General features: G+C 36.2%; 1 protein-coding gene across 2 annotated transcripts; it reads left to right on the top strand.

Moving 5' to 3' along the window:
- Positions 1-9819: 9819 nt before the first annotated feature.
- LOC113753615 lies at positions 9820-13241 on the top strand. Of its 2 annotated transcripts, none has more exons than XM_027297813.1 (4): positions 9820-10106; positions 10208-10264; positions 10944-11121; positions 12410-13241. In XM_027297813.1, the coding sequence occupies exons 3-4, from the start codon at positions 11016-11018 to the stop codon at positions 12817-12819; spliced, it is 516 nt and encodes a 171-aa protein (XP_027153614.1). In that variant the 5' UTR covers positions 9820-10106; positions 10208-10264; positions 10944-11015; the 3' UTR covers positions 12820-13241. The 2 variants fall into 2 exon arrangements, with proteins under 2 accessions (XP_027153614.1, XP_027153613.1); XM_027297812.1 differs by having other exon boundaries at positions 10940-11121.
- Positions 13242-13631: the final 390 nt, after the last annotated feature.

Below are 13631 nucleotides of genomic sequence, written 5' to 3'. Positions count from 1 at the left end.
AAGAAATCCAAACAGGAGATTCACCTCATCTTTAAGAGATAAGAGAAGTGTACTGCTTCGAAGTGTATTGAGGTTTTCGGAAGTTCTGAAGATGAGTTTTGATGACGACTTCGCCTTCGTGGCCGAGCTAAGGCCTTAGGGCCTAGACCCATTTGAGATATCATACGCCCTTTGCTGCCCCAAATTTGGTCCCACGTAATTGAATTGCCATGAATATGCGAACCGGTCCACATTGTACAGAATGGCCTCTAGTTGGTGCATGAATTAATCATAATCAAGAAAAGCGGCCTAATAATCCTTCTACTTGCTGCCCATTTTCTCGGAGCAGCAGCCGGCAACGCCGAATCATCGAGCTATTAGATCTGAATCGTTTCTTTGAATATGGACTTGATTTTACATTGGATGATTGATATGAACGGACCATAATTGGATGATTGATATAATTGGGTTAACTATTTATGCTCATTTAAATAAATTGATCAAAATGATTCAAGTCATTTATACCAAATTAATAAAGTGTAAATCTTATATACACTGACAGTGCATACACTATCACCGTTGCATCCATAACACATGTGTAAAAATTGAATTTCAAATTCAAATATTACATAGTTGTTATTGAATTTCAAATTCAAATTTTACATAGTTGTTATTCATCCAACCACGCTCTATCAGTGAAAGAAAGGTTAATTCTTTAAGATATGGGTATATACATACTCAATGATCCATTTATGTCTCATTTAAAAAAAAAAAATTTGTCATGTTATTTGACAAGAAATAATGACATTTTATTACTATTAGATTAGTAGAAAATTCAAATTTATCTGCTTAACATCTACTTAAAATTGAGTTTAAATGTATAATTATTTTTAAATGGATGTAAATGGGTGAATTGATTCAACCAATTTTTCACCAATTAAATGGATTTAATTGGGTACCCATTTCGATTCATTTAAAATTCATTACATACCCAATTTGACTTGTTAGTAGATGAGTTTGGGGGTAATTCAACATAATTGAGTTGTGTGATTGACACCGCAAGATTCAATTGACGGTTGACTTCCTTATCCAAGTTTTATCACGAATAATCTATTATGAGACATGCTGATCAGTGAAAGTACAAGGAAGTAATTTACAAGAGGCCGTTTGGATATATAATTATTTAGATTTTTTTTTTTTTGTATTATGTCTTTTAATCACCTTCTTATTCTCTCACATATATTATATCATGCAAAGTGTCAAGATACTATTAAAAAAATGGATTAATTTTTATATACTGTTAGTGCAAAATTTTTTTTTTTTTATATAAACAAGTTTAGATCAATGCCACGTCATTATTGTTCAAATTTTAAATTCACTTTTTATACATGTGTCATATATCTATACCTAATTATGTAAAACAATCTTTAAGAAACTGTATTTAACATTAATCCTTAAAAAATTTACAAATAATCATCTCATTTCAAATGTAGCTACCTTGGCTATCTTAATTGACACTTATAACAGCTGTCAGATTGAGAAACTAGACTCGTCCACTTTTCAATGGGGAATACGGTGCAAATTACCAAATTGCTCTAGCAGAATCCCGCAACCTAAATAAAGAACGAACAAAACTAAAAGCCAATCGCCGCCGCCCCCACGCCTCGGAAATGGAAACAATAAGAGTATAAGGTCAAGGATGATGGATGCGACCGGTAGCCGGTAGGCGTGTTGCGGAAAGAGTCAATTTGACTTGTGCAAGCTCGTTCAGATTCGTCGCCTGGAGCGGTGATTACACGGGATCTTAATTCTCAAGTTTTTCTATTATTATCCAATTTCAACATGAAAGAATCATTTACAGCCAATGACCACTACACACATTCACAGAGTCACCACCGCTAAAAAAACATAAACATGAAGTTAAACTGCCCATAAATTTTTATGCGGAAAGGCACTAGTACTCCTTGTCTTAGTTAGTAGCCAAAAAATAAATACGTAAATATTTTTTGTATAAAAGTTAATTAACATGCTTTTAGCGTTAAACATGTCTTCTTTTTGATAAAAACACTTATCCGTCTAGGTGCATTGGTGAGGTGTTAATAATATATAATCCTCACGTTAAGAAAATAGAAATACAGTAATAGTCCATATGACCACAAGATAATCATAAATTAGCACTAACATCCATTTTGGCTCAAATTAGATTTTCTTTTTTCTTTTTGTGTTTGGGCCAACTCGAACAAAATCTAACAGAATAAACTATTCTTCCCTGACCCAAAAAAAATAAAAAAAAATATATATATATATATAAATTGCCCAACGCTCCATCAATTACTCAACCTTATTTGTGTAACCAACTAAATCAATCAAATTGGGTAGGTTGAAATGTTATTTTGTCTTCAACCGCCGCATTATTGTCAGATTGTTTTCATATATCCATTGAATTGATATTTCATACTTCGAACATTAATTTTCTAGTCTTTCGCAGGAATGTACAAAAATTGTCGCACCAGTGGTCCGCGTATTAGCCAACCACTTTCGGGTGTAACGGGGTCAATACTCAATACTTCGTCGTTTGCTCACCCGCCAAAGTTTACCCGCCAACTGCAAAGCTGGTGCAGGAGAACGTGGACCCCGCATCTTCCCGCACCCAACTTTTTTTTTTTTTTTTCTTTTTTGTCAAATATCAACTTCAATATATGTAGGTAAAGGATACAAATTAGTCTGCACAGCAGATTTACAAAAGTCTGGCAACTGCCAGGAAGTCATTGTGAGCTTCTTTGTGAAGCCACACAGGGAAGGATTGCTTCCACCTAATTTCTTGTACCACGCTAACTGCTAACTTAGCTAACCTGTGACTACACAGGTTCATTTCTCTCCTAATGTGAAAGAAGGAGCATTTCCAGAATGAGCGACTCAGTTGCCTTATGTCTTCAATTAGCATGTCCAGTGAGTTTAGGCCCTGACATCCTATATTGATCCTGTCCACTACAGCTTTGCAGTCAGAGAGAATCAGTAGGGATGTCATGTTCTCCTCTAAGGCCTTGCTCAAGGCTGTTCTAATAGCCATAGCCTCCAGTTCTGCAGCATCTCTAGTTCCTGAGTGTGGGATGGACCAAGTTGCCAGAATCTTTCCATTGTTATCTTTAGCTATGATTCCCACTCCAGCTTTCGTTCTTGCCTGGTTCATTCCCGCATCCGTATACATAATGGAGCTATGCTGTTCCATTAGACCAATTAACATGCTCCTTCTGTCATCTAGGGGGGGCCTGAATTCCCTGTCCCTCTCAGTCCTCCTACCTTCATCCTCATATTCTAACCATTCATCCATTGCTTTTTTGTTTATCTGGTGTCCCTCTGTTGATGCCTGGTTAAAATTTCCTTCATTTCTTGCCTTCCAAATTTGCCAGAGGAAGTTTGCTGTAATTTCAATATGTTTAGTTCCCTCTTCCCTTGATCTGGCTCCCTGCATATGTTCCCACCATCTCCAAAAGTTCCATGTATAGTCTTGAATGCCGTCCCATGCAACAGGGAATATTGCCCAGGCCATCTCTCTTGCTTTGCAATGAAGTAATGCATGTTCAATAGTTTCTTGCTCTTCCCCACAGCACTTGCAAGTCGGATCACCCTTGCCCGTCCTTCTAAAGATTTCCTCATTAGTTGGAAGGATGCAATGGAGACATTTCCACAAAAAGTGCTTAATTTTGTGTTTGATGTTTAGTCCCCAAATCTGGTTCCATACCTTAGAACGTTCTTTGTTTGTGCTGGAGTTAACATGCGCCTTTTTCTTCTCATTGGTCTCTTTGATTCGCTCTTTGGCCCTAGCATAACCAGATTTAGTAGAATAGCAGCCATTTGCTGTATATTTCCATTTGAACCTATCCTTTTTGTGGAATATACTGAGAGGAATTGCCATGATTGCCTCTGCCTCCTCCTTTGCGAAAAGTCCTTGAATAATGTCCTTGTTCCATTGCCTCCCTTTAATCAGATTGCTAACCTTGCTCAGTTGGTAGCCATTTGGTTTGGGAGTAGAGATTCTTCCACTTTTTGACCCCTCTACCCATCTGTCTTCCCAGATTTCGACCGTGGATCCATCCCCAATTTGCTTCCACATCCCACTTTCCAACAATTCTAATGAGCTGTGTAAACTTTGCCAAATCCAGGATGCCCCAGCCTTTACCTTAGACTCAAAGATATTTGAGTTAGGGAAGTACCTGCTTTTCATGACTTTGCTAACTAACAAGTTGGGCCATGTAAGGATTCGCCAAACTTGTTTGGCTAGCAAAGCTTCATTGTAGCATAACAGGTCCCTAAACCCAAGCCCACCATTCTCCTTCCTCTCGGCTATATCAGTCCACTTCTTCCAATGCATCCTTTTTTCCCCTTCGTCATTTCCCCACCAGAATCTGGCCATTAACCCACTTAGCTCTTTACACAAGCTTTTGGATAATCTGAAAACAGACATGGCATAAGATGGGAGAGCAGTAGCCACTGCTTTTATCAAGACCTCTTTCCCTGCATTACTTAAGAGTTTCCCTTTCCAACTCTGGGTTTTAGTCATCATATTTTCTTTAATAAACCTGAACACACTGTTTTTGGTCCTTCCCACAACTAAGGGTAACCCCAGATACTTCCCTTGTGTAACATGTTGGATTCCACCTAACCTTTGTAAAACCTCCTCTTTCTCTCTGCTGCCTGTATTTTTACTGAAGAAGACCGCAGACTTGTTGATGTTGATTTGTTGCCCTGATGCTTTCCCATAGGCCTCAAGTATTTCTTTTATATTTCCTGCTTCATCACCATTAGCTTTACAAAAGATAAGTGAGTCGTCAGCAAAAAAGAGATGAGAAACTTTGGGGCCTTGTCTTGCAATCTTGACTCCTGTGATTTGTTTGTTACGCACAGCTTTGTTAAGAAGGTTAGAGAGCCCTTCAGCACAAAACAAAAAAAGATACGGAGATAGGGGATCTCCCTGCCTAATCCCTCTCGAAGGCCTAACATACCCTCTCTTAACACCATTAACGTTAAAGGAGTAAGACACCGAGGACAGACAACCATGCATCCATCTAATCCACAGAGGGGCAAACCCCATCTTACAAAGTATGGCATAAAGAAAATTCCATTCTACTCTATCATATGCTTTGGAGAGATCAAGTTTAATGGCCATGTACCCCTCTTTCCCCTCTCTTTTTGACTTCAGCCAGTGCATGTATTCATGTGCTACCATGACATTGTCCAGGATTTGCCTATTTGGGACAAAAGCAGCTTGGGAGTAACTAATGCAGGAGTTAAGACAAGGTTTGAGTCTGTTCACCAAAACCTTAGAGATGATTTTGTAAAAAACATTACACAGACTAATAGGCCTAAAGTGAACCAGGTTGAGGGGGTTGTCTATTTTAGGAATAAGGGTGACTAGGGTCTCATTGATAGCTTTCGGAAGGCCACCAGTGTGAAAAAAGCTTCGAATAACATTCACTACATCTATTTTAATAATATCCCAATATCTTTGAAAGAAAATTGGAGACATACCGTCTGGCCCAGGAGATTTGTTGGAGTGCATGGAGAACACAGCACTCCTGATTTCCTTCTCAGTGACAGGTCTGGTAAGTTGCAGGTTCATCTGCTCAGTGATAGTCTTAGGAATACCATTTAATATCTCATCAAATTCTGATGGCTTCGAGGATGTGAACAACTTGCTGTAAAATTGAGCAATTTCCTCCCCAATCTCATCCTCAGTTGCACACCATCCTCCCTGTTCCTTCTCCAGTCTGGAAATTCTGTTCCTTTTCCTTCTACCCTTCACGACAGCATGAAAATAGGCTGTGTTCTTGTCCCCATTTTGAAGCCAATTGATTATTGCCCTTTGGTTCCAATAAAGTTCCTCTTGCTTGTAGGCATCAGACAATTGTTTCCTAAGCATCCTAATGGTTTCTTTATTATCACTACCATGTCTGGTCCTCAAAGCTTGAATCTCTTCTTTGATCTTTTTGATTTCTATCCTGCTATTTAACCTCAACGTTCTGCTCCAAGCTGAGAGGGACATCCTACATTGCTTTATCTTCCTGCTGATTCGCATACCTCTGGACCCCACTTGATTTTTGCCCCACGCCTCTTGGATTAAGCCTTCTACTTCCCTAAATTGTAGCCATCTGGGATCAAAGTGAAATCTCCTTTTTGGCTTCCTAATTCTAGGTTCTGTCTCCAGCAGGATGATGTTGTGATCAGAGGCTTCAACCTCAATATGAGTTACTCTTGCATCTTTAAAAACCTCACACCAATCAGCACTTGCAAGAGCTCTGTCCAATCTCTGTTTAATTTCGCCCTCACCCTCCCACAGGTTACTCCAAGTCCAAGGTAGACCCTCAAACCCGCACCCAACTTGGGCTACCCTTTTTCTGACTCTGTGCTCCGTTTCCTGCTTTATTGTTGTGTTGGGTTAATGGGTCCGTTCCATATTTGATATTTCCCCCTCCCAAATTTCGTGCCCAAATTACCCTTGACCTAAGCAAGTTCAGCAAGACGTTTGAACATTGAAAGGATGCTTATGGTCACCAATTTTTTGGCATATTGCAAAAAGTTACTCAGAAAATAGAAAACTATCCTCCAAACCCAAAAAAAAAAAAAAAAAACTCATATACACTAATAATGTATATCGAATCACGATTAGATACATAATACATACGTATAATTTGAATTTCAAATTTAAATTCAAATTAATTATTATGTTTCCAACACAGTGATAATATGCACATTATTCGTATGTAATAAATTAATAAAAAAAATAAAAAGAAAATTCCTAGTTAGTAGTTTTGGAACGAACTTGTTGCACTTTGGCATGCCTAAAATGTTGTATGCACAAGGATAAAGAAATTTGGATAAGCAATAACTAGATGTGGTGCTATAATAACTGTATGTGGTGCTATCATATATTCTTCACAAAATAGAATATGAATCAATGCGGGGAACTAGCGCAAAGTAAAGTAAACAAAATTGTTGGGAAGATTTATCTAAGTCTAATTTTGGAAGTCAACGACACCAACAGTTTCCTCGTTGATAAGGAATGTTGCACTTTCTCCACTAGAAATTTGGGAGATGCAAATGTAGTTTTAGACACCGATATTTAGTCTATGTACCAAATTGGTCCTGAATATTTCAATCAAAATAAATGTAGCCTCCAACGTTTATGATATTAGGCATATTTAGAACAATTGACAAAAATTCAGTATTAACTAACAGTCAAAATCTAAATGCCATCAGTCAACAATTTAGGCTTTGTATTTTAGGTCCCTAATATTTGGAAATTAAATCATTATAGTCTCATAAAATCTGAATAGCAGTATCGAGACTTTTAGAATGAAGCGAAACGCAAATTATAATAAAATTATATAAGATGGGTAATAAGAATTCCAGTTAAACTTCTTTTTCTTCTTTTTTTTTTATTCCATTGCATTTGTCATTCCATTAATTTCTAATATACTTCTTCTCTTTTGCATAATTAGTCTCAAATTTGGTATAATATCTGTAATTATTATTAAATAATTAGCTGATAATAATTTCTATCATTTCTTTTACCTTTTAGTGATAATCAAACGATTTACTTAAATCATTTTAGAATGTGAAAAATATATATTATAAGTAAATTAAGTTGATCCTTTTTTTTTTACTTTTGTATTCATTGGGTTGTCAATTGAATTTGAAATGAAGTTTATATATTTTATAAGATTATTAGAATTACTCATAAATATCAACGTACATGAATACCAAACTAAATATTGAAACTTTAGATTTTAACAGTTAGGAAGACAACAAGAAACAAAAAGAAGTGTTTTGAAAAGTTCCTAAAAGCAATTCATATCGGTACTCACCTTGATTATATTTTATAATCACAACTTCTAACTACAGCAATTTGAGGCCTATATCCACAAGTCATGCAAGAATTTGTGTAGTAGTCATGATAATAAACTTTTACATTAAAACTAGAATTTCCCTTTTATATTTGAGTAAATTTATTTTGTATGTTACTTGCATATTGTCATCTAATCGTAACTTATTCAACAAGAAGATACTCCTTGGGGTTAATATAATGATTATTTTTTAGGTAAAGTGTTTTCATGAAATTTTTGTAGGAATTTAGGAATACATTTTTAATAGATTGAATTCAAATGACATTTTATTTTATCTTAAAATTCCTAATTATGACTACTTGAGATTCAAGGGACCATATTGATCGAAAGTTCAAACACTGGGGACTAAAAATGTAAAGTCAAAACTTTTGACTAACACTAATTTAGTTTTGACCGTTAGTTATTACTATTTTTCCGTTAATTGTTCTAAATTTGCCCAAAATTAGAAATTGTGGGAACTAAATTTGTTTTGACTAAAACTTTAGAAACTAGTTTAGCACGCAACCAAAATATTAAGGATCAAATTTGCAATTATCTCTTTAAGTGCAGCAATCGATATGCTTATTCAAAAGTTGTGCGTGCAGCATTTAGAAAACAGGAGTGATTAGTGCCGTGTGCGGCATTCCTTTCACACAAATCATTCAGGAGTAATGAAGGACTATAATACATAATCAATTTACGGTCGTTGCTTATACATTTCAACCATTATGGTAGTGCCATCATGCATGCAGTGGAAGAAACCTACTACTCATTTAAGCAAATTAATCTTGTTTAGAAATCAAGAACCTGGAGTTGAAATACAACCTAGGTGACGAATAAAGAAGGCATATATGTCAAGAAAAACCATTTCATTTTTAAACCAAAACTGACTTCCAATGGAAAGATTTTCAGCATCAAAATCCCACCGAAAGCTGGAAATTTGTCAATCCGAATACTTGTCCAAGGACTACGTCCATATTTCTAGATGGAAATACGTTCCACCGTGCAAATGTTATGGTGACTCATGATTTGTGGGTCTTCAATGCGCATCCGATTCTTTCTTGAAATTATTAGGTTGTGATTGGAAGCATAACTCATGGTTGTTGATTATGATAATCAAAACTCCATCATTTGGCGCAAGTAGGACAGCCTCTACCTACTTTATTTGAATTGCAAATTAGGCTCTCACACTAGTAATTTTTCTTTCTTTCTTTCTGAAGAATCAAGTGTTGACAGCTTAAATACGTCTCCCAAGTCCCAAGTCCCAAGTCCCAAGTCCCAAGTCCCAACACAACATTTTCATTTCCTAGTCAACCTTTTCACCAAAAAAGAAAATTAATACTTACAAAGCAGCAAGGGTCAGTATAGTCATATTGAATTGCAAAATTTCCGACCATATCTTGGTAGAGGTGGTGGTGGGAAAAACCGGAGGGGTAGATTGGAATGACAATTAATAATAGCAACAACAGGGTGCTGAGTCAGGCTGAGGGAGGGGAAGACAATGAATAATGAGAGAGAGAGAGAATGAATCAATATGCATCCAAAAGAACGGAAAAAAAAAAAGGGATTGCTAACTACCAGAAAAAAAAAGAAAAGAACAAAATCTACCAGGAAAATGAAGAAAGTTTTATCAATTTTTAGGGGAGCATCATTTTAATTTTTACCTCTCAATAATGAAAGAGATTTATATTTTAAATATTTTAAATTATTTATTTCATAATTTAATGACGAATCTAATTGAAGACATGATAATTAAAATGGTCGGTAGAATATTAATCATAATAAAAAAAAGAAGAATAGGAGGAGAAGATGAGTAGTCAGTGATAGCAAGCGTTAGCGTGATTCCAGAAGATTTAATTCGGTGAATGCGTGCATCGAAAATTTATCATATATGCCCTGCCGCAACGTGCCTCCTCAGCTCTTGGGCCCGCTCCACAACGCTCCACGCCCCCCCCCTCCGTTTCTTTTCTTCTTCTTCTTCATATTCCTGTTCGTCCTCACATTTCCCGTAAATAATTACTAGTATTTATTTATCATCCATTTTCTTTTTCATGTATATTCCTGATCCCATCTATTTCTCCATCTCTTCTTTCTCCAATAAATGATAAAACCATTCTGATTCCATTCCCCCATCGGTTACTCTCATCCTTTTCTCTTCATCTCCGCTCTCCCTTTCCTCATTTATTTTACAGCATATATTTCTCTAGTTCCAGAACGCCCTTTTCTCTGTGGTTTTGTCTTGGGGTATGCTCCTTCTGATTATTGCATTGCTTTTTTCTTTTTTTTTTTCAAGTGGGTTCTTTTTTATTTTTCATTTTCTGAAATGTGCTGATTGGATTCTGCAGGATTGATTTTGAGTGGGATTGAATTCCTTGTTGGCTCTCCCCAAAGGTGACTTCCAGGTAGTTTTTTTTTGAAAGAACCCTCCTCTATTTAATCTGCGAGAAGTAGCCAAAACAGATAATGAATAGATCTTTTAACCACTGCGGAGCTTTGTAATATTTCTTTCTTAATATTTCTGAAGATCAACGTTTTCCGTTTCCTATCCATTTTCTGTTGAAAAAGTTGTGATTTGATTAGAATAAATTGGCCTTTGGTTTTCATGATTTTATCTGAAGAAAGGATTTGCTACAAATGAACCATTTTGTTGTCTTGTAGTGTTTAAATTAGTTTCGGTTCCGTTTTGTATATTTTATTGTACTAGTATATTGTATGATGACTGGAAAAAAGCGGCTGTGGAGAGAACCTTAAAAGGAAAAAAAAAAAAGAGAGAAAAGATCTTTAACTGCTGAGTTTGTTGCATGCATATGATCTAGATGTAAATGTAGTGATGCCATGGGGAATTCCAGGTTTTGCCATTTTTTAAGCTCATCTGATGAGATGGGTGATGTGCTTGTATAGAAAATGGGGCACTGACAATGGCAGTTTTCTCGGGAATTTGATTTGTTGCCTGACTTTTTGCTCTATAAATTTGTTGTTGTGGAAAATGTGCTGCCAGAGAAGTTTAATCAGCATTCTATTTGCTGCAACTTAATCAGCATTCTGTATAGCATTAGTTATTTTTTCTTTTTCTGCAGGTAGATTATTGCTGGTCATCATAAATTTTGTTTAGTCGAAAGAGCATCCTGGTGAATTACTTGTTGGTCCTAAAAAATGTTTGAAGAAAATAATGGTAACTCATCACTACCAGTTTTTATTGATGAGAGTCGTGTTCAGTTCCCTGCTACTGCAGCAAATCAGCTACAGCTATTTGGAAACTGTGAGTTTCTGTTTATGTGACTGGCAAAGTATGACAGTTTGTGCAGTTTGCCTACTCTTTTGACTGCAAAATGACTTGATGCCATGTTGATTTTTTACCTGGATTCACATGATTTTAGTAATTCCCTGGTAACCCCCACCCCCCCCCCCCCGGGGGGGGGGGGGGGGGCGTGTTGATGGACTTTTATATATTTAGTTGTTTGTTGTTGTTGACTTTGTTTATTCAATTGTTTCTACGTGGAGTATATAATGGATGTAGACAGTATCTCAAACTTCTGAGCTTTCACTTGCATGTGGCTTGTTGAAGTTAGCATGATATTTGCCTTAAGATACTCTTTTTTTTTTTTTTCAATTTTCTTGTAGCCAGTGAGTAAATTAGATATTTGTTGTGTATTGGTGGTTTGATGTATTTAATGTCCTCTAGAAAAAACACAACTATTGTTTTTCTTTCTTGCTATTTTGGTTCTTAATGTCTATATAAATCCTCAATATCTCTCTGCAAAGTTGTCATTAGCCTTTTTCAGTTTGTGCAAAACTGTTATTTTTTGGATCTTGTCTGTGAAGTTAATGGTGGTGTTGTCTCACTGTCAGTCCTGGACTTCTGTTTTTTTTTTTAAATTTGTCTTTAGTAATTAGATGAACCATCTTCATCAATGTGAAGCATGTTTCTGTGAAGAAATACTGCCACATATAGCATGTCTGGTAGTTTATTTAGGCATTGGCAAGAACTGGTTGGCTAATAATTGCCTTGTAACCGATATTCATAAGCATTAATTAGACAAGTTGACTTGCCAACTAATTATTGAATTTGGTAAATCATCAAAGTAAATGGTCTCTGATGGCTTCTACTTCTGCATAGCTTGCCAGTATTCCCATATTAGTTACTATCATGTAGTAGACTTAGTTGTAAGTGAAAAAGAAGCCAATAACATATTAATCGTCTTGGAGAACTTTCTTGGAATATCAAGGCGGGGCACACCAAAGCTATTCCAGTTAGATACTAAAATTTGTTTATAGGAGAAGAAAATGTAGGTTACTGCATAACTGATCATAGATAAGAGTTCTCTTTTGGATACCTTGTGCTCAAGAATCGTATTAACTATGACCTATGACAACAAGGAGAGTTTGAAAATTCCCTCTTCCATGTAGCTCTATTACTGTTTCAATGGTTGTTTTGTGCTACATATCTTCTTGTAAGTATAGTTGTTGATCACCTTCTATAACGTTTTGGTCTTATGACTCTTAAATAAATTCTGACGAGCATTTTACATTTTGTCTTTGTGTGACAGTGTCCTATGGATTTAATGCTGATCCAGTAAATTATTTTGGAAATGAGCATAATGCTACCCTTCTTCGGCCTAATAAACGAAGCCGGGAAGCAGAAGCAATTGCAAGTCAGCAGAAGCTTCACATTTCTTTGAATAACAACATTTATCATGATGAAGTGGATCGAAAGGCACGCATTCCTAACCAGAATCCTGTATCAACTGGTTTAAGGTTATCATATGATGATGAAGAACGTAATTCTTCTGTAACCTCAGCAAGTGGAAGTATGACAGCAGCATCATCAATTATCTGGTCAGCTGGTGACAGTATCAGAACTGAACTTGACCGGCAGAAAGAAGAACTTGATCAGTATATTAAAGCTCAGGTATTATTGGACTCCTCCTCTGCACAGGCAACTGTCTGTTTCAGTTAATGAAATAGGTTAAAATGCTTAGGCTTTTGCTATTCCCCTATGCTGGATAGTTTAATGACCTTATATTCTCGCTTTTACATTGAATTTCTCAGCATCATTGTTTGGCTACTCGGTCTACATTTCACTTTTCTTACATTTTGGTTTTTTAAATTTTGATGGACTCCACCACTTTCAACTGAAAGTTTACTTGATCCAGTCCTAGTTTTGTAGCCAGCATGTGTTGTTTCTGTATAATCATTCTGTCCAGAATGCGGGAATCATCTTGGTGAATTACATATGGATTCTGAATACTTTATCATATCTAGTTTTGACAGGGGCAGAGAGGGATAGCTATTATTGGAGACAAAATTTAGTTAATCCATATTTTGAGCATCCCAGGTTGTAGTAAGTGAAGAACCATAAATGACCATGGCAGTTTGTGAAGTGCCTCTCTCTTTTGTTTGTTTTAAAGGGAAACTAACTCAAGCGTTCGTTATAAAATGTCCGGCGGAAAACACTTGACAAAGGACACTCGACTCCAACGCAGATAGGCTAAAAATATTGTTTATCGGAATCGTTTAGATAGTTCAAAAATCAAACTCATACCAAAGCAAGCTAGTATAGAGCACTAAACGTCATCAATAAAAATCATGCTGAAAAAGCGAGGGACAATACGACCTTTACGTCACACTTAAAACTCACTCTAAAAGTTGTCACTTCTGACGAGAAAAACCCTAACATCATACCTCTATATTTTTGGAAGGAGTAAGTAGCATTGAATGTTAAACTAAAGAGGCTATTCCTGTTTTAAATGGAAAGCCGGTCATGGTATT

Source organism: Coffea eugenioides, chromosome 11 (assembly GCF_003713205.1).
Source record: "Coffea eugenioides isolate CCC68of chromosome 11, Ceug_1.0, whole genome shotgun sequence".
Lineage (NCBI taxonomy): Eukaryota > Viridiplantae > Streptophyta > Magnoliopsida > Gentianales > Rubiaceae > Coffea > Coffea eugenioides.
This window is presented reverse-complemented; position numbering and strand designations above follow the sequence as displayed.